A 26,946-nucleotide genomic window follows, 5' to 3' on the forward strand; every position below is an offset into this window, starting at 1 on the left:
AGACTGGGTCCCTTGACCCAGCACTGGGATCCTCTGGATACGATGCTCTAGGAGCCATTGCAGTTGGTCACTCTCCATTTCCCACTATGGAGTAGTGGATTTGAAATGCAACAGACCACCAGCATCATAAAAACTGAGGGACGGGGCTTCAGGAAATATGTTGTCCTTCACGAGTTCAAAAACAGTTGTTTTTTTCATGGTTTTATGAACATATCCCATAAAACTTTCCCACTTTCAGTAGCTTTTTGTACACATGGAGAGAGTTGGACAGCTTTCACCATATTTTACATTTGGACCATGTTCACCCCCCACAAAAGACACCTCCTGCCCATTCGCAGTCACTGCTCACTCAGCATTACCCAAACTCCAAACCCAACCCACTGCATTGCGTTCATTCTGACCCCCAGGGACCTTACGTGAGGTCTCTTTTGTCAGTCTCTACTGCAGCAGACAGCCTCAGCTGTCTCCTGCAGAGTGACTGCTGGCTTTGAACTGCCAGCCTTGTGGTTATCAGCCCAATGCCTAACCCACCACACACCAAGGCTCCTTTCACCCAGTCTTCCAAACTAAACCAAGCCAAACCAAACTTACTGCCATTGAGTCAACTCTGACTCAGAACAAGCCTGTAAGACAGGTTGAGTTACTGTGGATTTCTGAGAGTGTAACTCTGTAATAGAGTAGAAAGCCTCGTCTTTCTCCCATGGAGCAGCTGGTGGTTTCAAACTGCTGATCTTGTGGTCAGCAGACTAATGTATAATCACTATATGACCAGGGCCCCTTTTACCCAGTCTTAGGCAAACATTAATCTATCTTCTATGGCTCTAATTTTCCTGTAAGGTCTTTTTTTTTTTTTAAAAAGAGCCACACAACACGTGGTCTGTTGTGACTGGCTTCTTTGATGGTAGCTGATGTTTGTGAGGTTCATCTGTGCTGCGGTGTAAGTAACACTGCTGTGAATGCTCCGTACACAGTTTTATGTGCCTGTATGTTTCGCTTCTCTTCAGTATATCCCTAGGAGTTAAATCGATGGTTGTGTTCTGAGGCATTTCCAAACTGTTGTGAATGGCACCACCATCTCACATTCCCACCAGCACTGTGTGGGGAATCCACTTTCTCCACATCTTCGAGGACATCTCCTACTGCCTGTGGTTTTGATTAGTAGATGGTGAGGTGGTATCTCACTTGGTTTTGATTTGCATTTCCCTGATGAGGTGAGCATCTTTTCATGTGCTTACTGGCCATCCTCTGTCTCCTTTGGAGAATGTGTGTTCAAAACATTTGCCCATTTTTATTTTTTAATCATTTTATTAGGAGCTCATACAACTCTTATCACAATCCATACATACATCAATTGTGTAAAGCACATCTGTACATTCATTGCCCTCGTCATTCTCAAAACATTTGCTCTCCACTTAAGCCTCTGGCATCAGGTTCCCATTTTTCCCCTCCCTCCCCGCTCCTCCCTCCCTCATGAACCCTTGATAATTGATAAATTATTATTTTGTCATTTCTTGCCCTGCCCAGCGTCTCCCTTCACTGACTTTTCTGTTGTCCATCCCCTGGGGAGGAGGTTACATGTAGATCCTTGTAATCGGTTCCCCCTTTCCAACCCACCCTCCCTCCACCCTTCTGGTATTGCCAGTCTCACCACAGGTCCTGAAGGAATCATCCACCCTGGATTCCCTGTGTTTATGGTTCCTGTCTGCACCAGTCTACATCCTCTGCTCTAGCCACACTTGTGAGGTAGAATTTGGATCATGATAGTGGGGTGGGGTTGGGGGAGAAAGCATTTAGGAACTAGAGGAAAGCTGTGTTCTTCATTGTTGCTACATCGCACCCCGACTGACTCGTCTCCTCCCCGAGACCCCTCTGCAAGGGGATCTCCAGTACATTTGCTCATTTTTAAGTGGTGTATATTTCTTTTTATTATTTACTCTGAAGAGTGTTTTAAAATCTAGCTAGAAGTTCCTTAGGAAATATGTGACTGCAAATGTTTCCTCCCATTTTGTGGGTGGCTATTTCACCAGCTGGTATCATCTGAAGCACACAGAAACTTTTTATTTTGATAAAAAATGTATCAAGTTTTGAACATGAAGTTGAATACTTTTCATGTGACCATTGTTATGTCTTCTTTGAAGAGTTGTCTCCCCAAGTTCTTCATCTTTCTTTACTACGTGTTTATCTTTGTGTTCCATCATCAGAACAAAAAAATCTTACCATAGAGAATTAGGTGGGGAGTGCAGAGTGGAGACCCAAAGCCCGTTTGTCGGCCACTGGAGATCCCCTTGCAGAGCGGTCTAGGGGAAGAGACAAGCCAGTCAAGGTGCAATGTAGCATCGATGAAAAATACAGCTTTGCTCTAGTTCCTAAATGCTTCCTCTCCCCACCGCCTCATCATGATCTGAATTCTCCCTTGCAAATCTGGCTAGACCAGACGATATGCACTGGTACAGATAGGAACTGGAAACACAGGGAATCCAGGGTGGATGATCCCTTTAGGACCAGGAGTGTGAGGGGCGATACTGATAGGGTAGAGGGAGAGTGGGTTGGAAAGAGGGAACCGATGACAAGGATCTACATGTGACCTCCTCCCTGGGGGACGGACAACAGAAAAGTCAGTGAAGGGAGACACTGGGTAGGGCAAGATATGACAAAATAATAATTTATTAATTATCAAGGGTTCATGAAGGAGGGAGGAGCAGGGAGGGAGGGTAAAAAAAAAAATGAGGACCTGACGCCAGGGGCTTAAGTGGAGAGCAAATGTTTTGAGAATGATGAGGGCAATGAATGTATAGATGTGCTTTACACAATTGATGTATGTATGGATTGTGGTAAGAGTTGTATGAACCCCTAATAAAACGATTTTTTAAAAAAGTCATAGCCTTTCTCTATCTCTGCAGGCTATTAAACCCACCTAAGATATATACCACACCCACTGGCATTGAGTGTACCTCTGCGCACAGCAACCTCATAGGGTCAGTCACCTAGAGCTTCCAAGACTGTGAATCTTTACGGGAACAAGTTACCACTGCTTTGTGCTCTGGAGCTGCCTGGTAGCTTTGAACCTCTGGCCTTTTGGTTCGCAGCCAAGCACTGTACCACTGCACCACCAGAAATCCTTATAAGATTTATATGCTAACCTAGCTTAACCTACTGCTATCAAGCTGCTCTGACTCACAGTGACCCTACATTTTTAGTGAGCGAAGTTGTCCATGGTAGCAGGCAGCCGTACCCTTGGAGTCCTCAATTATTTCCCCCCAGTGTGTAGGCTGTCTTTTCACTTTGCTAATAAAAGCCTTCTGGGGGCTATAAGTTGTTGATTTTGATAACTTCTGTTTATCTATTGTTTTTTTTGTTCGTGCCCTTAATATAAGCTCTAAGAATTGCTAAATACTAAGTCCCAAAACATCACCCCTATATATTCTTCTAAGGTTTGTGTGGTCACAGTCTTTTAAGTTCTTGATCCATTTTTGTTTATAGTGAGGTATGGGTCCAAGTTTATGTTTTTGCCTACAGAAATCTGGTTGTCCCAGCACAGTCATTCACGAGACAATTGCTTCTCCACTGAGTGGACTTAGTGCTCTTGTTGGAAATCAAGATGTGTGGAAGATGTGCGAGTGCATTTCTGAACTCTTGGCGATATGGTCCTCGGTCTGTCCTTACACAGTGTATGTGTTAAGATCCGGAGATGGAGTCTTCTTGCTTTCTCCTCCTTTTTCAAGGTGGCCTTGCTTATGAAGGCTCACTTGCAGTTCCACATAAACCCAAGGGTTAGCTTTTCTGTTTGTGTAAAGAAAGCTACTCGAATCTTGAAGGAGAAGGCACTGAATGAACAGATCGCTGTGGCATTACTTGCATTTGGACAATATGAGGTTATCCAACCCGTGTACACAGAATGGCTCTCCTTTTATTTACGTCTTATTTAATTTACTTCCTTTCTGTTTAATTTTTTTCAGGAATGATATATAATTTTCATTATTGCTAGGTATTTTATTCATTTAGATGTTATTATAACTGGAATTTTTACCTATTACCATCGTCAGACTGGTCATTGCTTCTGTATAATGAAACTTGCTTGGTCTGTGTGTGTTGACCTCCTCTTTGAAGGACTGTTTTTAAGTCCATTTGACTTATTTAACCGGTAACACCATCCTCAATTCTGACCACACTCAATTTTGCTTATTCATTATAGATTTTTATCTTGCATTTAATCCATCTTGACCACCTTAGTATCCTCCTCCTCAAGAGGAGATGTAAGGGAAGGTGACGCGTCAGCACCCAGTATGTGACTAGGACAGTAAACAACGTCTCATCTCGGGCATCTTGTGATCCAGGGCACCAGTAGCCTCCCTTGTATCTGGGGCTTGGCGGCTGGGGAACTGGGTTTTAAGGGAGGGTGTGAGTGGCCTGGCATGCAGGGGGGGGGGGCGGGGCGAGTGTTAATTGGTGAGAACAGAGTGGGAGGGAGGGAGAGAGCAGGCTGTAGCCAGCAAAAGCTGCCTGAGTGCCTAGGGACATGGAGGCCACAGCACTGGGTGCACCATGCCCTGGGAGAAGTGACCTGGAGGAAAACCCCACCATGTGAGGGCGAAGATTGGTTCAGTGGCTGTCCCTCGGGCTGAGCTTTCCGGAATGGCTTCTTCCCATTGCGGAGTCGACCGAAACCTCCCTTCTCTGGCTCAGGGCTGCAGAGGCTGGGTCATGGGCAACTGACTCCCTTGTGTCTGGAGTCAGACGCATAGCAGCGAAGTCACTGCCATTAGGCATGATTTTGGCCAAGACTATCTAGAAGATTATTGTGCACAAGCTAGAATTTGAAAAAAAAAATTCATTTCTCCTAAAATGCTAATGGGAGTTGGGAAAACGATTTTCATCTGCAGTTGTACTCAAGAATTTTTAAGGGGAATAAATAAATAAACCAGTTAGTCAAACAGATAGCTATGAAGCACCCACTATGTACCTGTCACTTCATGAATCTGGTGAGCAGAATAGAGACGGGGTCACCGTGTTTCTTTTAGGGGGAAGGGGATCACCGAGTAAGCAAGTGCAGCTCAGACACCAGTAAGTGCTGGGAAGGAGACCCATGGGTGGAGGCAGGCAAGAGGTGACAGGTTGGAAGCAGGAGAAGCTGGAGGGAGTTGGCCCGGGGCCCACCAGGATGTATTTGAGGCGAGGTGAGGTGAGCAGTGGCCAGCCCACCGAGGGCTTCAGTGTGTGCCAGGTGCCAAGGGGCGCCCGCTCCTGTGGGAGGGAGTTCCTATTAGTGTTACCGAGAGGTAGAATGAGATGTCCGGCTGTTGGCTTGCAGAGCTGACCCCAAGGATGTGGTGTCTCCAGGGAAGCAGACTGGGGGCTCTAGCCCACCCACCTTTGAGTTCACAGGTGAACCCTTTACTGTTGCGCCACTGGGGCTCATTGAGGAGAATCCAGTATGGTCATTGGCTCTGGTTGACAGGCAGAGATGTGGGTGGGGCAGTTGGGCCACATTCTTTGAGGAGAGGATTTAGACCTTGAGCTTGGAATACTGGGTGGTTGTAGCTGTCAAGAGCAGGCTCCCCACCCAGCACACACTGCCTGTGCTGTGTCCATCTCCGTTTGGTTTCCAGGAGGCAGCCTGGCCTGGCACATTAGCAAAAGACACCAGGCACCACGTGACCATTTGAATCCACCTGCTAACACCATCCTCCCTGCGCAGCATTTCAGCCTCCTCTGTTTGGGACCTGGTGCCAGCCCTGCTCTGGGAGCTCCCCTGCCCCTGGTGCTTCGGAAACGGCCGGGTAGAATACTGGCCTCACAGGCTTCAGAAGGCCCCAGAACAGGGGAGCTGGGCGTGTTTCCTGGTAACCACGCTGCTGGGTGGGGGTGCTGGGCCTCATTGACCCACCTCTAAGTGACCATCTCTTCCTCCCCCGCCAGGTAAGAATGACGGCTCCATCGGCGGGAAGCAGTACTTCAAGTGCAACCCGGGCTACGGGCTCCTGGTGAAGCCGGGTCGCGTGCGGAGGGCCCTGGGCGCGGCCCGGCGGTGCAGCGCAGGGCTCAGGCTGCAGGGCGTCGTCCCGGAGGCCCGCAGGAGCGCCACCTTCTCTGGCTCTGCCACCAACCTGGCCTCGCTGACAGCGCTGGCCAAAGCGGAGGGTGGTGCAACCCTGCGGGCAGAGAGGAGCCCGCGGAGTGCAGAGAACCGGAAGTCCTGGGCCAGCTAGGCCACCTCCGGGACCCCACAGCCCGCTGCCTGTCCAGGGCCTCTTCCAGTCCCTGAGGCCTGCCTGCAACACTAACCAAGATGCCCCCTCTGAGACCCTCCCGTGAGGACCAGGCAGCGTGTGGGGCTGGATAGGCGGCCCAAGGAGGGCTTCAGCAGGAGGGCTTCCACCTGAGGCAGGGTCAGCGATGCTCCTGCTCCTCCCAGGAGTCCCGAGGGGGTCTGTCTCTCCCGCATGTTTGGGAAGGGCTGCCTCTGCGCAGGGCAGCAAGCAGGTGTTGTAGGAGCCCGGAGGTTCTGGATGGTGTGGAGCGGAGGTCTTGGGGACACTATACCCTGCGCCTCTCATGCCTCCCTGGATGCCTTGCCCAAAGAGGCCTTTTTACCCCTTGACAACTCTTACCTTACAAAAGAATCATGGCTAGTGCCTCCTTTGCCTAAAAGCAGGACTTCAACCTGAGGCGGGGACCCTCATTCACATGGTCCTCAGGCATCTTCTAACCCTCTCCCCAAACCTCCCGCCCTAAGTAACAACTGCCTGCAAGTGCCTCTGCCTTCCTGTGCCCCAGACGGGGGCCTGCAGGGCCAAGCCCTCTTCCTGGCCCCATAGCCTTTAACAGGGTCTATAAAGTTTTTTGTGAGTGTTTGATGGTCTTTAAACCTGGAACGCTTCTTTATGTTTCCCACGTATTCCCTTGGCCAGAATGCTCAAGAGTATATTTATTTATGTTAATTTTTTCAAAATCTGAAATCATTTGCGAGCCACAATCGTTCTGCCGGAGGACCTGCCTTTCAGGCGGGCTCCGTGGTGGCCACGTGGAGCTGAGCCGGCAGGGGATTTGGCCCTTCCTTTATTGCCCCCTAATGCAGACACACAAGTGCCCTTACTTTACAATGAAAGCAGAAACGGGGTTTGTGTGGTTGTGTTCCTGTAGTCAGTGCTGGTGTAATGTAGAGGCGGTTCCTTTACTTTATTTCGTGCACTTTGGCTTTCTGGTAAGGTCCTTGGCACCGAGGCTGACTCGCCCGACTGATGCTCGGGCCTGGTGGGTTGGCACATGGCCTCGCGGAGGCTGGGACTGATCCACTGTCCCCATGGCTACCCTCACAATGCAGCCTGGCCCTGAACAACGGGCCAGCCATTAGGGACAAGGAGGACAAGACTCAAGGTACCTGTTCCTGGTGGTGTCCCCGGGGTCAGAGGGCTGACCCGTGGCGACAGGCGTGGTGGGGCTCAGTGTCATGGACAGGATGGAAGCCCCACGTCTGCAGCCGGGCCCATGTCCTGGGGCAACGCAGTACTACCGTTTGTGTTCCAAAAGAAAGGGCAACCAGCATCTCAGTGTGGGCCCTGCCCATCTCCCTTTGGGCCCTTGGACCTGCCTGCATGCCATGCGCTTGCGCTCAGCAGGGGATGCATGGCACCTTGCTTTTAGTTTTGTGTAGGGCTGAGACACCCTAAAAATATGCCCCTAGGAAATCCCAGTTCTTGAGGGAGTTGATGACCCTCACAGACTCCACGCCCAGTGATCTGCCTCCCCAGGAGGTCCAAGGTCTGCCCTGGTGCCCTCCGTCCCCACAGTGCCCCGGCCTGCCTGGGTTGGGTGGCAGACTCCGCCCTTGTGGGTTTTATGGGAGTTGTTCTTCATGTGTGCTGATCCAGATAGGATGGTCTGATCTTGGGGTTTACTGGCCTTTCTTTGGGTTTGGCCCGGGCTACTGTGTTCTCCGGATCATGTGTATTTTCAGATGATTGTGCCCCTGTGGAGTCAGGACACACTCAGAAGCTGTGTTTTCCCACACCCACAGCAGTAGAGAGAAGGGATCTTCTCACAATGAAGAAGCCAGCCAAGAAAAGTTACATACGTACAGTGCGGGCTCTGCCTCTCCTGTGGGACTCCAAACACTCTGCCCTCTTCCGGCCCCATCAGCCTCTCCTCTAGAGGCGCTCTCTGTGAAGTTGGCTTTCAGTGCGGGAATTTCTGCTGTCCGTCTGCACTCATCAGGGCCGTGGGGCCATCACTGCCCCCTTCCCGTGGTGCACTGCCTGGCCCCTCCCACTTCCCATTGTCGCCTGCTCGCCCTGTGACCTGGCTCCTTCCCACTTCCCTGGCCAGGTGGGGTGGGAGGGTGTCCGGCTCTATGGTTTCACCATCCACTTTCATGGACAGGGAGCAGGCTGTTAGCTAGCCGTGGCCATGTTGTCCGGGCCAGCCCCTGGTGGTTGAGGTGTTGGGGAACAGCCCTCCGCAGCCCTGCTTGCCCTCCCAAGGCCCGTTCCTTACCTCAGATGCCCGGCACCCCCTCTGCCCCCCCCCCCCCGACCATGGGAGCCTTGGCTCCTGGTGTCCATGTGCCCCTCGGCCTTGCGCTCAGAGACCCGACTGTGTGCACAGCAACAGGCTCTGGTTTCTCCAGGGTAACAGTCCACCCCTGTGCCCCGGGGTGAGGCGAGCGTCCTGCCCGCCCAGAGCTCTCCTGAGCTGGCTTGTTTCTGCATGCCCCTGAGCAAGAGCTCCCCCTCCTCCTGCGGCCCCAGAGCCCTCCTGCCCCACCTGGCCTGCTGGGTGCAGGGCCGCCTGGCAAGTGCAGGATGCTTTGCAGGCAGTGTTTGGCCCTGGCCCTCCTGCCTCCTGTGGCTAGAGCCCCTCGGGCCTCCCAGGGTTTGGGATGAAGCTGCTGCGGGCCTGGGCCCCCTCTCCCTCCTGCTCCAGCTGCGTGTGGGGGCTGCAGCGAGGGGGTGATGGATGGAGGCCCTTGTGCGTTTCAGCGGCAGCCTTTGAAAGGTAGAGGTGGTGCGCCTTCTTCCCAGCCTTCTCCTTGGTTAAAGCCCCTGGGTGTGAAGCCCCATTTCCCGGGGAGGGAGCTGCCACAGAGTCTCCTCCCAGGCGGAGGCCTTATGGGCAGGGGAGACAGTCAGGCGGTGCCCCCGGGCTGTTTCCTGAGTCCACCGTGCCTTCCTTCCCAGGGGCTGCAGGTATCTTGCCGTGCGGAGAGCCCTGTAACAGCTACATGTGGGTTTTTGTAAATATGATGGGTTCCTATTTAAGAAGCGATTTGGATGTGGGGATGATAATGATTTGGTACATAATAAATGGGAGTTTAAATGCCCAAAGATTCTCTAATGCATTGTAAAGATGTTTTGTGTCGTCTAATGAACTAAACTGCTGTAATTTTGTACCATATAGGACTTTCATCATATAACCAGCAGCTAATAAAGCCGGATGATTCCATCCTTGCTCTCGCGTGTTGTTAATCCTGCTGCCAGTCTTGGCCTGGCTGATTGGGGCTCATTCTAGGGCACCCTGGGCACTCAGGCTCACAGCCAGGCCTTGTTCTGAGTGATGAGGAAGACGGGTGGGGAGTGTGGAAGCCACACTGGCGTGAAGGGAGGAACTTAGGGAGGCCACTCTCCCCTGGACAGACTTCCACTCTTTAGTTCAAATCTGCCCCGTAGAGAAGCCAGGAGCTGATCGACCCTTTCTGGTGACCCTGGCTCTTTACTTGGCGCTCTGGCCCAGCCAGATGGCTAGGGGCCACCACCTGCCCAGCCCCACCAGCTTGCAGGCAGAGGGCTTCCCGGCCCCACAATGCAGAGCTGCTTGGACTCCTGTTTGTTAGAAGGTGCTTCTTAAAGGGATTGGGTGACATCCGGGCCAGAGCTTGCTGCTGGGGAGGGAAGCCCCTTTTGCAGCCCTGTCTTGTAAGCACCAAGACAGGGTGGCAGGTACCACCGGATGTTGCCTGTGGACCCTCATGGTCCCTAGGTGGGCGCCAGTACCACCTGCAACTCTGGTCCTTACTGCCTGCCTCTTCGTAGGCACGGAGGCCATGGTGGCCCAGGGCGGCATTCCCCTCAGCTCACTCAGTTGGGCTTGTCCCTGCCTTCGTGGACTGCGTCACTCCTGTCTGATAAGAACCCACACTTGCAGATTCAGAGCTGCAACGCGGAGGTCTGCTGGGAGGCGGTCATCAGTCAGCGCAGCCCGTGCACGACAATGGTTCGCAGAGTTAAGCACTTCCCAGTGATGAGATGCACATGGAGGCACAGCGCTGCGCTGCTCTGAGTGAAGCGGGGGGGTGGGGGGGGTGTCGGAATGAGCTCCAGTGGATGTCACATTGAATTCATTCATTCAGTCCATGAATATGTGAGTGCCCGAGAATCCCGGGAGCCACAGGTGGTTCACGTACTCAGCTACTATCATCACAAGGCTGGAGGTTCGAGCCCACCCAGAGGCCTGAGAAGACAGGCTGGGAGGAAAGCAATGTACTTCCAGAACAGCAGCCATTGTAATATTGGTAGCTGTGCGTTAATGATGACTGGAATTAGGTGGCTGGCCTTGTGGAGCAGAAAATAGCCACACTGTTTGATACACTCTAACCTTTAGGCACAGCCATGGGTGCGGCAGGGCACCAGGAGGGCGGGCCCAGCCTATGGGGAGTGGCCTTAGCCAGGATTGGAGGAGCTGGTGAAGGGGGAGTAAGTGGTCTCCTGGACAGGTGAAGCTTGACTTCAGCAGACAGTAGACTGGCAAGTGGGTGGCAGGGCAGGGAGTCGGCCCTTGAAAATGCATCAGCCCCAATAGCAGAGGGGCATGGGGGAGCGTGGGGATCTTCAGTACTACACCCCACCTGACCCACCTCTACTTGACAACTCAGTTTGGGAGCATCTGCCTTTCCTAATTCTTACACTACCTAAAGGAAATGTCATTTACTTGATCATTTTGTACTGAAGGGAATTTTATGGAGGGACCTTGAGCATTCCACCCTGCCTGAATCCTCAAAAACTTAGTCCCAGCTTTAGAGAAAAAAACAAAACAAAAAAGAACCAAAGCTTTAGTTTTTTGTGCACTGCTACTATTAAAGGAGAAGCCCCCCCCCCCCCCCTGCAGATGGCTCTTAAGGAGGCTCTGGGAGGGGCCAGGGCAGGAATAAGGGAGGGAGAATAGAGCCTCTCTAGGCTGCGGGACTCATTGTCCACAGGCGGGGCCTAGGGGCAGCTCCATAGCCTCAGGCCGCAGGGCAGTGGGGATGGAGGGTTAAGGGGAACCGGTGGGCTCTGAGCCACAGCAAGGGCAGGGGTAGTGTAGGCCAAAGAAGCTACCTACATGCAGCGTCTCTTCTGGAGACAGGGTGTGCAGGGAGGAACCCTGAGCAACACATGTCACTTACACACTCACTCTCTCTGTCAGAAGGAGCACAGTTGGGTCTGTCTCCCAGCAGCCAGGTGGGGTGACTTGGCCCTTGGCCTGGCCTCCCAGTGCTGGGTGACAGCTCCACAGCTGTGAGCTTCTTCCCAGGGCCGTTTTAACATAGAGCCAGCCAGGCAGTCTTTGTTCAGTTATACATTTTATTTTCTAATAGGTACAATACTAAAATAAACACAAATTAAAAAAAAGTTTTATTAAAACAAAACTGTACAAAAAAGCAGTATACTACATTTTAATTACAGAACAGTCTACTGTCCAAAAGGCACTAATCCAGAATAGGAGATACAATGATACAGGACCCATTTGAACTATTTTAATCAATACAATAGAGCGCTTGTTTCTTTGACCATTTACATCTAGAAACAAGGGCTTTTTGCTACAGTCATTACACATTGTTATAAATATGAGTCCTACGGGTGAAGGTGCAGTATCCCTCTCCCTAGAGAAGGGGGGCAGGGGGCAGGGCTGGCAGCAGTGGGGAGGGCCTGGGGAAGGGATGGCTACTGCTGGGCCCGGGGCTGTCTTTAAGCCTGGCCTCCCGGTTTGGTGGTTTCCCGGCTGCTGTCGTATTGCTGGCAGCTGCGGGAGCCCCCTCCTGGGTTTTAGCACCGGGAAAGTGGGCTCTGAGATGGGCCAGGAACCGGGCAGGAGGTTGGAGGTTGGGGTGACCGGGCATCACAGCAGAGGGAGGCCTTTTGGTAACCTGATCTGAGAAGAGGCAGGGACTCTGGGGAGCCCTGCGCTGAGGCGCCAGGCCGCAGCCGCCTGCTGCTTGCCAGCACAGAAAACATGGTCCTAGGTCCTCTGGGGAAGAGAGCTCAAGCCCCTTCCTTCACTGGCAGGCAGGCAGGCAGGCAGGCGAGCCACAGGGGAGTGCATATTAGAGAGGTGCGGCATTCCACTGGCTTCCTCAGAAGCCGATTCTAGAAGTGGGACTGGCCTCCCAGAGGTCGGCTGGCCAGCCCCCACCCCACCCCACCCCGGAGCTGCGGGCCAAGCTGAGCACTTGGGGTTTGTGACCATGATGTAACCCTGATCTCGTTCTCGAATGGACTCTGGCCCCAGGAAGGGAGATACTGCAGCTTTCAGAACAGTGTCAGACACAGAGAAGACAAAGACGGGCATCTGGATGTTAACAAAAATAGTAACAAAGAAATATGATTAAACCAAATCTCTCCTCACAGCATTCTATACTACATCCTCCTTCTGCTTAGCAGAAAATTGTACGTACACAAAAATACAAATACACAATTTTGTAGAACAGTCTGATTTTAATATATTTATATATATTTATATTTATACGAGTGGCAGGTTAGTTCATTATATAGAGCTTTTTGCACTTTTGGCTCATATGCAACAAGGCTTATAAATTTAGCTTTAGCTTTCATTCAGGTTTTATAGCTTTTGAACAATTGTTTCACATTTAAAGCAGCATCCAATTTGCACTAGGAGTTGGAAGTGATGGCAGGAAGATGGGGTCGGGGTTCCTCACGGACCGGGAGGATACATTCCAGTGTGTGCGGCAATGAGAACAGGACTGTCATGTGGACACGAGTAAACCATGGTGACCCTTGAGGTAGACCGGACACCTTACAGCAGACTCAGACACAGGTGTGACTCGCCCTCAGGGACACATGGTGCACAGGATGGAGAAGGGAGACTCCAAATGGAAACACACACGTAGACACGCAGCGGCCAGCTGGGCGGCCCCCGTCCCTCCCCGCCTTACCCTCCCTCCCGCTTGGGCCTGCTGGGCACTGAGCATGGCGTTTGCGAAACGCTCTTGGGGAGCCCGGGGCGCTGGCTGGCCGTGTTAACTAGAAGCTGCCCGGGGTCGGGCGGGGGCGCGGCCCCGTCTCTGCTCTAGCTGGGAGTTCGAGTCCAGCTGAGGGAAAAGCAGCCTGCCTCTCACTGTGGCTCACCCCCGGAGCCCGGAGGAGCCCCCGCCGTCCGCGCAGCGAGGCCCTGCTCGAGGCACGTGGGGAGAATTCCACTAGCAAACCTGCCCTTACGTGTTGAGTGCGAACGCCCAGTGCGTGGGTCAGGCCACCGCCGGAACAGAAACGCTGGATCAGTCATGAACATAAAGTGCTTGGGCATGGATGGTTCCATGGCAGGCCCGTGGGGGAGCAGTCCGCGGGCGCAGCGCCCAGTCCCCAAGGACGCCACGCACCCCTCTCGGGAGGAAGGCGCGTACTAAGAGCCGACTTGCACGACTTTCGAAAAGAAGCAAAGCACAGCACCCCACACTCACTTTCAGAGACACACTTTGGATCTCAACAACGGACGGCCCGGCCTCTCCGCGTCCCTGTGAGCAGACACCCTGGTCCCTGAAATCGCGGGGGCCCAGGGAGGGTCACGGTGACCCCTCCACTTCGCCCTTGGGCTCTGGGTGCATCTCCCGGCGGCTCCCAGCCCTCTTGCTCGCCCCTCCTCTTCCCTTGACCGTGCTGGACGGGAATGCAACAGAAGACGCCAGAAAGGTTGTCTGGGAACCAAGGCTGTAAGCACAACAACAAGCCCCCGAAAGCAATACAGAAAACAGCGACAAAGCCAGCTCGGCGGTCTCCCCCTTGCCTGTGTGCTGCCAGCAGAACGCAGGGTGGGAGGGCGGCCCCCTGTGCCCCCGGGCCGCGTGCCCAGGCGGAGGGGCACAGGCCCACCCGCGGGCGGGTTCCAAACTTGCTTAGGCACTTAAAAAACACAAATGGAAACGTATCCTCCGACGGCCCGGGCGGGTGGTCTATAGCAGGGAGAGGGCCCTTTGGCTTTGGTTGAGGGGCGCCGCCCTCGGAGGGGAGCCCCTCCAGCGGCCAGCGAGTCGGGAACAGCCCCAGCGCAGTTTTAAGGAGCCTGGTGGCGCAGTGGCTAAAGTGCTCAGCCGCGATGGACTCCGGCAGCCCACAGACCGCAGCCTCGGAGCCCGAATGGAGTCGTCAGGTCGGGTGAGGGCGCTGGTCCCTATTTAACAGCTTCAACGAATGCGAAGTGGAAAACTGACCCTCAGGGACGTGGACGCTAGGTCAGGTCCAGCAAACCGAAAACAACACGGGAGGATCCGTGATCACGGGCGCCAACACACAGGCCGCCTCCTCCTCGCCAGTTTCCCCGCACCCGTCCGGCGCACGGGGACCTGCCTCCCTCAGACCAATGTCCTGCGCACCCCACTCCCAGGAGCTGCCGCCACGGCGAACCACGGGGTTCCCTCTGAAGGGAGCGCCAGACTGGCGGAGCCCGCAGCCCTTGTTCAGGGTCCCATGCCGACAGCCACCAAGCCCCCACCCCTGGCCTCGCTGTGCAGGGGGACTCCGAGTCCCCCGAGGCTGAGCCCATCCCTGCATCTGTCTGCTGGCCACACCCGGCTCCAGCGGGACCACGGCGCCTGCGGGCCACCAGCACCCAGCCCACGGCCCCAGAACGCGCCCGAATGGGTCAGCAGCCGCCACAGGCACGCCGGGAGAGCTTGCCGTCTCACCCTCTGCCTCCCGGAGGCCACTCCGGGCGCTCACACGCCCGTGTGCAGGGGCGGCACGGTGGGTCAGTTGCACTGCAGTGGCACCTGAGCCACAGCAAGGGACGGCTGAGGACGGGGCTGGGATGACGACGGCAGGCCCGGGCGGGCCACTTTCTGAGGCACATCTGCCCTGAAAGACCGGCATGTCATTTCGTGGGGTGGCCCGGTGGCTGGGGCTGCAGGGGAGAGGGGTCTGCACAGGCTCAGGCACCCTGGGGAAATGATTGGTCCTTTTCCACATGATGATTGACAGCGACAGCACTTCCACTCTAGTTTCCGGTAAGGATAGCTTACGTTTGACGTTTTCTTCCAGAAAGCGTGTATTTCTTGAGCAGGCGCTCATGTTTTCACTGAGGGCTGGAGCTGTGACTCTCTCACCCGGAAGGAAGTCCGTCCAGCTCCCGCTCGTGCTGGACAGCCCCAGGCCACAAGCAGCTCGCTGCGGCAGGAGGGCAAGTTGGGGGGTTTCCGTGCAGACCCCATGATATGCGTTCTGCTGGCCGCTCCTGGGCATGTCTCACTGTCCCCAGAGCCGAGGCCACTTCGTTAGCCCCGCACAGCCTCGACGTTCTGACAGGCAGACGTGGCATCTTCCAGCAGCTCCCGCAATGGGGTCACAGTCATGCAGCCGAGGAGGAGCCCCAGTCAGAGAGGGGAGGGCGGTGTCCGGAATGCAGGTGTGAAGGGGCTGGGCACAGAACGGCTTTCAGGTCTTAGACGAGACATCCTAAGCAAAAACCTTTCACAGGAGTTTCTTCCTGGCCTGGCACAATTGCTTGACATTTGCTTGCTATTGTGTTTGGGGAGGCAAAAGCAACAGAAACATAAACCACCGCCACAGTATGAAGACCCTCTCCTTAACTAGAGTAGGGTGCGTTTACAGGTGGGGCAGAGAAAGCAACTTAAACTCGCCGCCCCCTCAGGCTCTTGTGACACTGGTCTTTTAAGCGGAGACTTACTAGGTCAGGATTCCCTCCAGAGTGGAGGGTAAAGATTTGCGTGAGGGGATTAAGCAAAACATTTTCTAAAAAGAAAAAAGCATGCGCGCTCTATTTTCTTCAATGTGTGCCTAACCAACCCTGGAAGGTCCAGACCTGGGAGAGGCCTCCTGGGCCTGGGCGGCCAGCTGTGTGTCCTGGGCACCAGCACCCGCAGAGGCCTTGAGCACAGTATGCTGGGTGCTGGTGTGCTGCAGGCCTGCACCGGGGGAAACAACTGAAGAAAGGCTGCAGGGACGGGAACGACCTGGAAATCCTAGTGAAGGGCTGGTGAGTGGTCTGGGGTTCTGCGGGGATGGAGAGCCCTGTGGGATGGGTGGTTGGGAGGACAGTCTGGAAGTGCTGGGCACAGTAGGGAACACACAGAGAAGCAGAGGTGGCCCTGGCAGGGGAGAGCTGGAGGCTGTGACCTGAGGAAAGCTGGAGAAACTCACGAGTCCTTTTGTTCCAGGCACTACAGGGCACAGCAAGCCCCAGTGTCCCGTAGGAGCACCCGGCTCTTCAAAGGCGGTGTGTGCACACGGATCGTTGTGTTCCTGTTGTGTTGCGCATCTTGGCGCATAGGGTTCAATGAGGAGAACCCTATTTAATCCATGTGCAAGCTGCTGTTGGATAAACACTTTCGAATCTGACGGCCATGAATGGATGCATCAGAAGGGACAGGGGAACGTTCTAGGACGTGTGCTAGCATGGTGCCTTCGCGAGTGGGACGCCCTCTACCTGACTGCGGCTTCTGCCCCAAGGTGGCCGGCTTGAGTGGGTGTGCGAGGCAGCTTCTTGGGAAGCAAGCAGCCCAGGCTTCCATTTTGAAGTTGAAATCCATCCAAAGCTTTGTCTCCACTTGAAAGAACATGAGCACCCTGTCATTATTTCCCTTCACTGCCGCTGCTCCCAATGTCCGTGGGAGCAACTGTGCTAGGAAGGGAAAGGACAGAAAGCCTGCTAATTACGGCCACGCTGGTCCACGTCTTGCTCAAACAGCTAATTACATGTCAGGAGGACACTCAGAGCAATTGTCATTAGATTTTTATATATTCATTCTCTGCCACCCCCCTCAATCACCATGGTTACAATTTGAAAAGATCCAACCAAACCTTCATTTGATTGCCATGTACCAGTGTGCACCCCAGTGATGATGGCTGTACAAAGCCACTCTCATTGGAGTCCAGGGAACCCGCAGGCCCAGACCTTTCCCTCTTTGCACCGCCTCTGGGCACCCACACACTACCAGGCAGTGCTGGCAGGGAGGGCTGATCCTGGCTGTGGCTGTCGGTTGTTTGTGAGGGAGCTAGCTAATGAGATAATGGGTGTGAGATGTGCGTGCTAAACTGTCAAGTGGTGTGAAAAAATACTAGTTAGATTTCACTTGCATAAAATCAACTATATTTAGCTCTGCTCCATTCCTGGCCCCAAGGGTCATATGAAGAGTGAGAAAAATGCAGGTCAGGCCTCTAAGCATTTGGGAGTCCAACGGACCTACAGTGGCTGTGGGTCCTTGGGCGGTGAGAAGCCAGCACAGGGTGCCTGGGTGCTCCCCTCTCTCACCTATCAATAGAGTGGAGAGACGCAAATAAACAGAAACCCCCAATCTGATAAGAAACCGGATTTCTCAGATGGTTCCTTTTCTGTGGCTGCGACTGCTCGTCCCCAGCAGGAAAGAAGAAGCCCGCACAGAGACGTCTAGCCTGAGAGTGCGCAGGGGCAGTCTCTCCAGAGAAAAGCGAGCTGAGGCAATGCTGGGCCGCTAACGTAGCCAGCGCAGCAGTTAGCACTGGCGGCTAATACATAAAGGGAATTAAGAATAGGCTTTCTGTGGCAGAGAGGTTTCTGTAACCAGAAGACTGGTGTGTTGGTTTCATGCATTTTAAAAAGCCATTTCTACCACCTCAGTACTGGAATTCTCTCGTGAGTGGCCAGGAAATCTTCCCTCCTAAGTGAGAGTCATCTCTAGAAAGAGAAGGCAGTGAAGGAGACCACTTTACAGGACCGCTCACAGGCCGGCACCCCCACCGGGTCACCCCATCTCCTGGGAGGATAACCGCCTTAGCAAAGGCCCGCCTTTCCTGTTGTCTCCTGGGCGCCTCCCACCTTCCCTACCTTTACACTGGCACTGACTTAGGCATCACGTGGTAACATAAATCAGAATATACAGAAAGTGAGAAACGGGGGGGGGGACAGGGGAAAGGGCGTGGTGGGTGTTGAGGGCATGCAGCTCAGTCTCCCAAATTCAATATGGCTGCCAACTGATCCCAAATCCTGAGTAAAGGTCCTTGTCATTTAAAGAGAACACAGAAAATGAATGCTTTATGTGTGTAAGCCCCGCCCTCTCCCCAGAGCATCTCCCCCCGACCCCCTCCCCAGATGCCAGCAGCGGGAGCTGCTCAGTGCACCCAACTTTCACTCAGGAAGTCTGGACAACAAATCCGGCTCAGTAAAGCTATAAATGGGTCCGTGCAGCCAATGTCTCCGTGAGCCCAATGACAACAGCAGGAACACATGAGCGGTGACCCCCCAGCACAAGGACACATGCTCTCCACTGACACGGGTGGAAAGCGCACACGCGCACAGACAACACACAATGTCGAGCAGGACTACACAATGGACGGTGTCACTGAAAACAAAATCATCCACAGCAGGGAAAATTATTGCCTAAGAATATGCTGAGACTCAATGGGGTAGGGGTGGGGTGGGGGAATATTCTGGTTGTTCTCTAGACAACCGACAACAAGCAATTTTAGAAGGCCGAGTGAAGTGGGAAGACTGCTTCTAACCGAACCCTTCTTAAGACCAGAGAGAGTGAGGGCTATAGTTCACATTTTTAGGTCACAGAAAGGGGGCACATTTATGGGGGGGGGGAGGACAATTTCGGCTGCTAATAAGAGATATCCTGTACATGGTCAAAAAGGGTGGGTGGGAGGGGTGTGGGTGTGAGAGGTGGGCCCCGCTGCCGGGGCCCAGGGTCCCTGGTCAGCTCAACTCCAGGAGCTGGCACGAGCACAGGTGCACAGACGAGCACGGACCAGGGTCGTTCAGACCGAGAGCATGTGACTGGAGAGTCCTGATAAATGACAGTCTGCGGAATACCTAAGTGTGTGATGGCTGGAATTCTAGGGAAATACTTTAAAAAGCAATGTTTCTTCAAGACAAAGACCAAACAGGGAGAACAGAAACAACTGTTGACAGTGAAGTCTTCATGATTCTTTTCTTCCGAGGTAAAAATATACCTGATGGCCGAGACCCAAAGCAGGAGTTGGTGAACGATGGACTAGCAGTGGCTTCTCGCTCACTCTCCGCCTGGCTCCCCACGGAGCACAGGCACAAGGAGCCTCTGAGGGGCCCTGTGCCTCTCTGCGCGGGCCCTTTCTTCCTGTGGAGGGTCGTGGGAACGTAGGAGAGGGCTGGGGCCTGGAACAGAGGCGCGGGCAGGTGGGGTGGGGAAAAGGAACTGCCTTCAGCGCCTCTCCATCAGTACAAGCTTTGCTGTAACCAACCAAGATGTCTGCCTGGTCCTGGATGGGCGCGTAAGGTCTCAGGTGGGAGTGCACTGCACTGTTCTCCCCGCGGTCATCAACAGACAGGCAGACACTGTGCTGGGCTGGGCCATCTTTAAAAGGTTCTTCTGTAAAGTTGTGATGTGAAAAAGGTAGGAAATTTACCCACATGACCAAGTCAATGAAAGTAATTCAATGAAAGTCTGAGACCAGCCCAAGAGAGACAAAGCAAATCAAAGGGGGTAAGCTACATAAATGAGTGGGCGCTGTGCCCTTCCCTGCTCCAACAGGAAGGGACAACCCAGAGAGAGAGCCTCTAGGGCCAGGCGGAGGGAAGAAGAGGCAAGAGGTGGGCAGAGCCACCCAAGGGCACAGCAGGGAAACTCTAAAGAATCTGGCTGTTTTTCTTTCACTTGCAGAGTCGTTTCCAATTCAAGACCACGCCTAAAATCTGAACAATCTTACAAAATCAAGATGAAAAAAGATCTCCACCACCCCAAAATAATACAGATTAAACAAAAGTCACATCCCAGGACATCCTCCATGTGCTGTGATGGGTAGGGAGTGGCCTGGACAAGGAGTGACACCGAACCTGAGGACAGACAGAAACCAGCTGGGGATTTCTCTCTGGCTCCAAAAGAAGTAAACGCGGAATCTTGGTTAAAAAGCAAGAGTTCTAAGTAAGGCAGTGTGGGTCTTCAGAGGAGGCTAGGCCAGCACTCTTCTTGCCCGAGAACTGTGGGTGAAGCCTTCCCGCACCTATTCCTAGACGCTGTCCATCCCAGGAGGAAGTCTCTCGGACACGAACTCTCCTTTCTTCCCAGAGCACTCCTCCTCCTGCTCCTCCTCCTCCTCCTCCAGAGGTCTTCTCAGAATGCAGCCTCTGAGCTCTTCTGCGGCAGTCGCTGTATTTCTTAGAAACTGCAGCTGTCTTAACCATTTGAGTCTGTTCCGTTAAAAAGATCAGCAAGAACAAATGAAGGTAGCGATCTTATCATAACGAAGCTATCCATTTTAATAATCTCCTTACAATAGATCATGGATGTGGCTTGTCAACAAGTGTGTTTTTTCCTCTCTCCGTTTCTCTCTGATTCGACCACGAATAAGCAGACACAATTCCATCAAAATGAGAAGATGCAATATGCTACATTCCTTACAAATAAAATAGAGAGAGAATACAACTTCCTAATTGAAATTAAAAAGTCACACAAAACAAGAAAGAACAAGAGTGAGGGGATCATTCCTGAGATTAACAAATGCTACTCGTGAATGGGTTACCTCAAGCCACGCAGTGAAACAGAAATGACGGCCTCCCTTGGAAAGTGGAAAAAGCTACACACCTTTCCCCTGAAGCCCACGGGGCGAATGCAGGCCCTGGCCTGCCGGGAGGCCTCCCCAAGTCACAGACACACGCCAGGTGGCACTTTCAAGCCCTCGGCCCGACCTCTCCCCACTCTCACCAGCCAGACAGAAAAAAAGATTTCAAGTCAGGGTGAGCCTAAGCAGATGGCTATGGGCCGCTAATGAGAAAGGGGCATGGAGGAAGGTCAGAGGTCTGCCTCAGTGGCTTTAACTTGAATACACTTGGGGGTGGGTTGGGCTGGCGTGAAGAGGTAAGGACATAGCACTTTCCTTAGACCTTAGAATCTGTTTTCCCTGGGCAGACAAGAGGGCGGCAGGAATCTGTCGGCTCAGGCAGCCCCTTCCCCGCCCTCCCCGCCACCACGCGTGAGCACGCCTGGACGGAGGCAGAGAACACACAGCACCGTGTCTCCGTGCTGCGCCAAGCACTGCGTCCTCATCCCCGTGCACGTCCCTGCAGGGACAGCGTGTCATTTAATCGGGATGCCAAGACACTGTTCGCATACATGGCCGGTAGATGTAATTTTCTCTGATGCATGAGTAGTTCATCATTTTGCTACTAGATGACAAGGTGATCACAGGGTGACTCTATAACACAAGTTCACTGTTTGGTATTTTGAGTTCTCAAATGAAAAAAGGATTTATCAAATATAAATATCTTTAAAAAGTAACAAAAGTGCTACATATGTGATCAAGGAAAAAATCCCATTAGTTACTGCCGTTTAAAGAAGATCAAAACTTTACAAATATTACCACATCCATTATCAATATGGCTTCCAATTATTAGATAAATTGCCTGTAGCAATCGAGCTTTTCACCTCTACAAGGACAGAGTAGAGACCACCAAAGCAGCCCCGTCCCAGGGGTCTGGCATGACCGCAGGACGTGGTGAATCCCCATCCCTTCGCTCCTGTTTAGGTAGGAATTTGCATTGTGACAGTCAGCACGGACCCACCCAACCTCTCACAGCGAGATGGCTTCAGTCAGTGGACACAGAGACTAGAAGTTCACTCACGGATATCTGACCTTGACTTTTTTTTGGTAGCAGGGAAAAGGGACAGAGACAGGAGGCAAAGTACCCTCTGTGCCGAGACATCGGGACTTTCCAGGCAGGCACTGGAGACCGCGCGCGCCATGGCATGGACAGTGGTTCTGAGAACTGGACTTCAGCATCCATTAGATCTGCGGCTCACGTTTTTTTCCACTGCTCTCAAGCTAGGTTCTTTTTCAATGACTTTTTTTTTTAAAATCATGGTCCCAAGGCAGAAGGCAGTATTTTATAGACTAAGTCACACAGCTTGTGAGAGGAAGGGATGTCTGTGTCAGGCATGTTAATACCAACCAAAATCTGAGACCAGGTTGTTCTGTTGACATTCTTAGCACGGCACCCAAAGGAGGATAATCTAGCCACCGGGTGGCTCTAGTGAGGCACGGCTTATTGCAGCGGGGGACCCGGGACGCTCGCTGAGGGGGGGTCTAGTGCTCCTTGGACTGTGTGAGTGCTCCCCAGGGGTGCCTGTCAATCCCGTGCCACACCATCTCAGCTTGCAGCCTTGTTAGTCTTGGGGAGGGAAGAGGGAGTTACAGACTAGTGTTCGTTACATGAATCTAAAGGTCTCTGAGACTTTATATGTTGCCTAACATTCGAGAACGGAGGGCTATCTAAACACCTGGAAGCACTTTCTTGGAATGCTAAGACGGAGCAGCAAGATTTTGTAGCCTCAGGGGCTGGGAGAGAGAAGTTTGGTTGGTTGGTTGGTTGGTGGTTATTTACTGGGAATTAATACTGAGAGTATATGCAAAGGCTGAGGGCACCATGCCATCTTCACAGAACAAGACCCTAATGGCTAACTGACATACAAGAAACTGCGAAGTTATACTGTAAGAACACATGGTAAGGACCGAGGAAAGTCTGCTAAGGTGCTACATCTAAAACTAAGTTAACGTCTTGTGTTTAACCCTCCCTGGTCAGTCATCATCCAGGGCCTCTGTCTTGATTTCGTTGGCACCTTGCCGGGCCAATGCCAAGATCGTGTGGTTGACCGCCGCCATTTCCACAGCTAACGAGATGGGGTCTTGGTGGTCACTGTGGCTAGTGCTGTCATCCTAGAGGCGCAGACACAGGAAACAGAAGGTTATTAATGGGAGAGCACCGCTCACCAACTCAGAGAAGACATGCTGGGACGAGGGGCGCAGGGAGGCACTCCGCTCATGGAATGAAATGGTGTAGGGGAGGTGTCTTGTGAGAGGGTGGAGGTGACTTGTATTTAAGTAGACACTGAATGGAGAGAGGACCAGGGACCCAGAGTTGGCATTTTTAGGATCCAGCTACTGCTCTTTTCTTACTGGGAATTTGATTATTTCTATCAGCAAGATTGCTGGTGATGATCAAACCTGGAGTGGCTGAAATAAAGCCAACACTTTGGATCTTTTTGTTTGGAACAAATACAGAGTAGTTCTTGAAGGCCAGACAGGCATGCTACTAACTTCTTTGCATCTGACGGCTAGCATTCCGGTATCTCTCTCCGAACTGAAAAAAAAAATCAAACGAAGCAGAATCCCGCAGACCAACAGCTTGAAGTCCAAATGTTCATTGTTTTATGGATAAAAATGCATTTTTGGGGAAAGAAAACATTTCCAACAACAGCAGGACCCAAGCGTAATCCCCTGAAAGGGTGGAGAAGCAGCGTGGCACTCACGTGCTGCAGGGCAGCTGTGCACTCAAGGTGGCAGGATTTATTTAGCAGGGAGTGTCAAGTTCTCCTTCCACATAGGAGCTCAGAGTGTTAAAAAAGAAAACTGTGAAAGGAAACTGGCATTTCGGGCTGTATGTCAGGGACTGAAGACGGTGTAACACAAAAGGGGTGAGTTTCTCACCTGTCACATCTGCAGGGGAACTCTGTGTTAAGGATCTTGAAAGGGTAAGCCCCTTAGGGAAAAAAGCTGGGGATGTGCTACTCTTAGGGCATCTGTAAGACAGAAGGGAAGACGCCATCTATGGAGGTGACTGTAAGTCACGGGAGTGTCTCCAACTAGCCAGACACACAGGGCATGCTCTTGAGCTGGGCTAGCGCACCCCAAAGGGGAAAAGTTAACTCCTGGGACGCACAGGCACCCCTGCTTCAGTCTATTTTCAGAGCAGCTTTTAGAATGTACAGCGGCTCTGCACAGAACTGCAGCTGGCAGGCAGAGGCTGCAGAAATACGGGGAACTACAGGGTGGAACATAGTGGACGACATTTGTGACTGGCAGAGGGGAAAGAGAAACAGTTTTGTTGGGTGAGGTGACCTAGAGGATGACACCATTCCAAATGGAAGTGGATTTTAAGCCCTATAAATATCCTAATGCAATCTGGTCATAGAGGTGTGGGAGGTTTGGGGTGGGAAGGACTCCCACATTCTCAGCTAAATGGAACGGTTCCATCCAGTGGCTACAAATAAATACGTGTCTTCCAAGCAATGAGGTGACATGGGAAGACATGCAGGTGATCGACAAAGGGGGGGGGGGTTGTGTCAACGTGCCAGGGAGATTCTGAAAGAACCACTCATCTCGGTACGAGGGTTCCTAATGCAATGGGGCCGTGGTGGGTGGGACTTGCCATTGGGTCCTGTATTGGCACATGTTTAGGCATGGATTACAGCTACCCAGTTGCCCCTAGTATTTCTCAAACATTGAGTGTGTGTGTGGTGAATGGTGTAACTTGCTTGTTTGGATCAGATCCTCCTCTCTTCTTCTACCTTCTCTGCTTCTCTGCCTCCCTCTGAACTTCTTCCCTCCTCCTCCTCCCCATTGCGTACTTGCCAAGTATCCTGTTGTATGACAATAAATCCATGTGGGTGAGTAGCGATTTCTCACAAATTCAACAGGACAACTGAATCGTACCACATTCCTCTCAAATGACATGACAATCTAAGTAGACACACAAACAGAGTGGAGGGACATTCGACTGTCTCCCCCAAAACCCCACACTAAGCACACCCACAGACCTGAGTTGTTACACTGTCCCATCCACTCTGCAACCAAGAACCTCTCTCCAGCGGCTCACCTGCTCGGAATAGTCATTCCCATCGACGTCGTCACTGTTGGAATGGCCTCCTGGACTCTGTACATCTATCCCATGACTCTCCAGGATTGCTGCTTCTTCGAAAAAAGCATAGAGATCCCTAAATTATCTGTTACATTATTATAATGGTGGATATACTGAATTAATTTTTGTACTCAGGAAATCAGAGTTAATTAAATAAGAACCTAGATTCCTCTACTTCGTATTTCTTTAAAACTTAACCAGAAATCAAACCAAACTCACTACCACACAGTTGATTCTGACTCCTGGCGACCCTGTAGGGCAAGGCACAACCGCCCCTGTGGGGTTCTGAGACGAACTCTTGATGGGAACAGAAAGCCTTGTTGTTCTCGCACAAAGATGCTGGTTGTTTCAAACAGCTGATCTTCAGGTTAGCAGCCTAACGTGTAACCACTACACCACGAGGGAGACCTAAGGTGGATAACGTTCAAATGCACACCCAGGTCAGGCTTGATACCCATCTGCCATCTGGAGCCCCTGTTGCTCAATGCATGTAAAGCTCAAGACCCTTACTGTCAGGTGCTTGACAAACACTAGTTAACAAACCAACTAGCTTTCCAGTCTTAGAGCAGGGGGGCGGGGGGGGGGGGAGCTAGAAAGCATTTGCAAGTTGTCACGATGAAAAGGAAGTATGTTTATAAGTAAAATGTAATTCAAAAAGTTCAAAAACAATCCTTCGGCTAAATTGTTTCAATTCCAACTTCCAATTCCTCAAATGCTGTTTATCTCCTGCCTCTTGTTGTGTCCCTGTCCATAAAGCCTCTGTCATTCACTTCTAACAATCAGATATGTCCTGCTGATCAGTTCCCTCTTTTAACCGTATACACATCTTTAATGGGTACCACAGAAATCATCAGCCAGGTATGGCTGACATGATATTTTAACACACGAAGGGCATTGAGCTTTATAAATAATCATGTCATCGGTACAACACAGAGAATAAATCATACTAATTTTAGTGAATCACCATGAAGGAATACCATGAAGGAAAACACAAGGACAACCTTCTTAGGCGTAGATCCTAGGATCATTTAGCCCTACAGTTCCTTCAAACAAACAGAGCGTTTGCAAGAGAAAGCAGCCCTCGGATACAGTACCGATATTGGCTCTCCTCTTGATCTCCTTCCGTCTGTTAGCAAACCAGTTATAGACTTTCAGGGAGGTGACGCGCTCCAGGTCCGACAGCTTTTTACCTGTGAACGCACAGGCCACAATTCTCATCATTTACAGCTGGGGCCTCAAAGCCTCAAAGACTTACTACTTGCTCTCTTACTTTTTCTTTCTTACTACTTTTCTCTCTTTTTGAAAGATGCTTTAGTTGACACTTATTGCTAAAACCGTTCTTTTTAGCGTTGCCTAGTATAATGCACAACTTCAGTTGTTAACACACCGGTCATACACATGAAGGGAATTCGACAAGCCAGGTCTAGTTGAATATGGTATTCGTGACCAAGTTTCCAGATAACTGAGGCTCACTTCATTGTCAGGCTTTGTACTAAACGTTCCCGTGTTGCCTCAGACAGAGAGTATCACACGCATATTTTCTGGAAGACTACAGGTCACTACAATCACCCATCCTCCCTCATCATGACGCCGGAGGGCAGAACTCAGTCTGAATGTCAGACTGATGGTCCTCTGTTCTCAGATGTCTCATCCCACTGACCGCACTATGTTGCCCATTTATACTTCAGCATGTCCTTGTTTACTTTTCAGCTTTTCACCTACAGGGCTGGGAAACCAAGACAGGTTTGCCAGGGCCTGGCTTGAGGACACTCCCTTATATGTACTTGGAGCTGAGTTTGTAGGGTCTAGATGGCTACAAATCTGGCTTATCACTAAAGGAGATAATTACTGTTTGCCCATAAAAATAACCAGACAAATGGAGATCAATCATATCCACTTAACTGAGGATGGTTTCTAGTAATTAAAACTGTAGAATGTGGCATACTGTAGCACGGGGTGGGGAGGGGGTGGGAGGGGGAGACACACAGTAACAATACGTGAATTCAGGGCTCTGTTGAATTGCACAGAAACACAGGAAAGACCCAGAAAAGCTGAACACCAAAACAATTCTTCCCCAAA

At 52.0% G+C, this 26,946-nt stretch overlaps 2 protein-coding genes across 12 annotated transcripts in view; one reads left to right on the forward strand and one right to left on the reverse strand.

Annotated features, from left to right (window-relative positions):
• KIF13B (kinesin family member 13B) overlaps positions 1 to 9,423 on the forward strand; it is a 267,948-nt gene extending 258,525 nt beyond the window's left edge. Inside the window, exon 40 of the mRNA XM_075556442.1 lies at positions 5,917 to 9,423. Coding sequence (XP_075412557.1) covers positions 5,917 to 6,206 — 290 coding nt within the window. The 3' untranslated portion in view covers positions 6,207 to 9,423. The remainder of the gene's footprint in view (positions 1 to 5,916) is intronic.
• Positions 9,424 to 21,798: 12,375 nt separating this feature from the next.
• HMBOX1 (homeobox containing 1) overlaps positions 21,799 to 26,946 on the reverse strand; it is a 193,228-nt gene continuing 188,080 nt past the window's right edge. For 3 of the 11 annotated variants that reach the window (XM_075556443.1, XM_075556445.1, XM_075556444.1), the window contains 4 exons: positions 25,962 to 26,057; positions 24,826 to 24,920; positions 24,518 to 24,589; positions 21,799 to 22,886 (listed from right to left, as the gene is read on the reverse strand). In XM_075556443.1, coding sequence (XP_075412558.1) covers positions 22,749 to 22,886; positions 24,518 to 24,589; positions 24,826 to 24,920; positions 25,962 to 26,057 — 401 coding nt within the window. In that variant the 3' untranslated portion in view covers positions 21,799 to 22,748. Of the gene's footprint in view, positions 22,887 to 23,657; positions 24,590 to 24,825; positions 24,921 to 25,961; positions 26,058 to 26,946 lie in introns of all 11 variants that reach the window. The other 8 variants (XM_075556448.1, XM_075556447.1, XR_012785738.1 and 5 more) reach the window with 8 other exon arrangements.

This window comes from Tenrec ecaudatus, chromosome 8, assembly GCF_050624435.1.
Source record: "Tenrec ecaudatus isolate mTenEca1 chromosome 8, mTenEca1.hap1, whole genome shotgun sequence".
In the NCBI taxonomy this organism is placed as follows: Eukaryota; Metazoa; Chordata; class Mammalia; order Afrosoricida; family Tenrecidae; genus Tenrec; species Tenrec ecaudatus.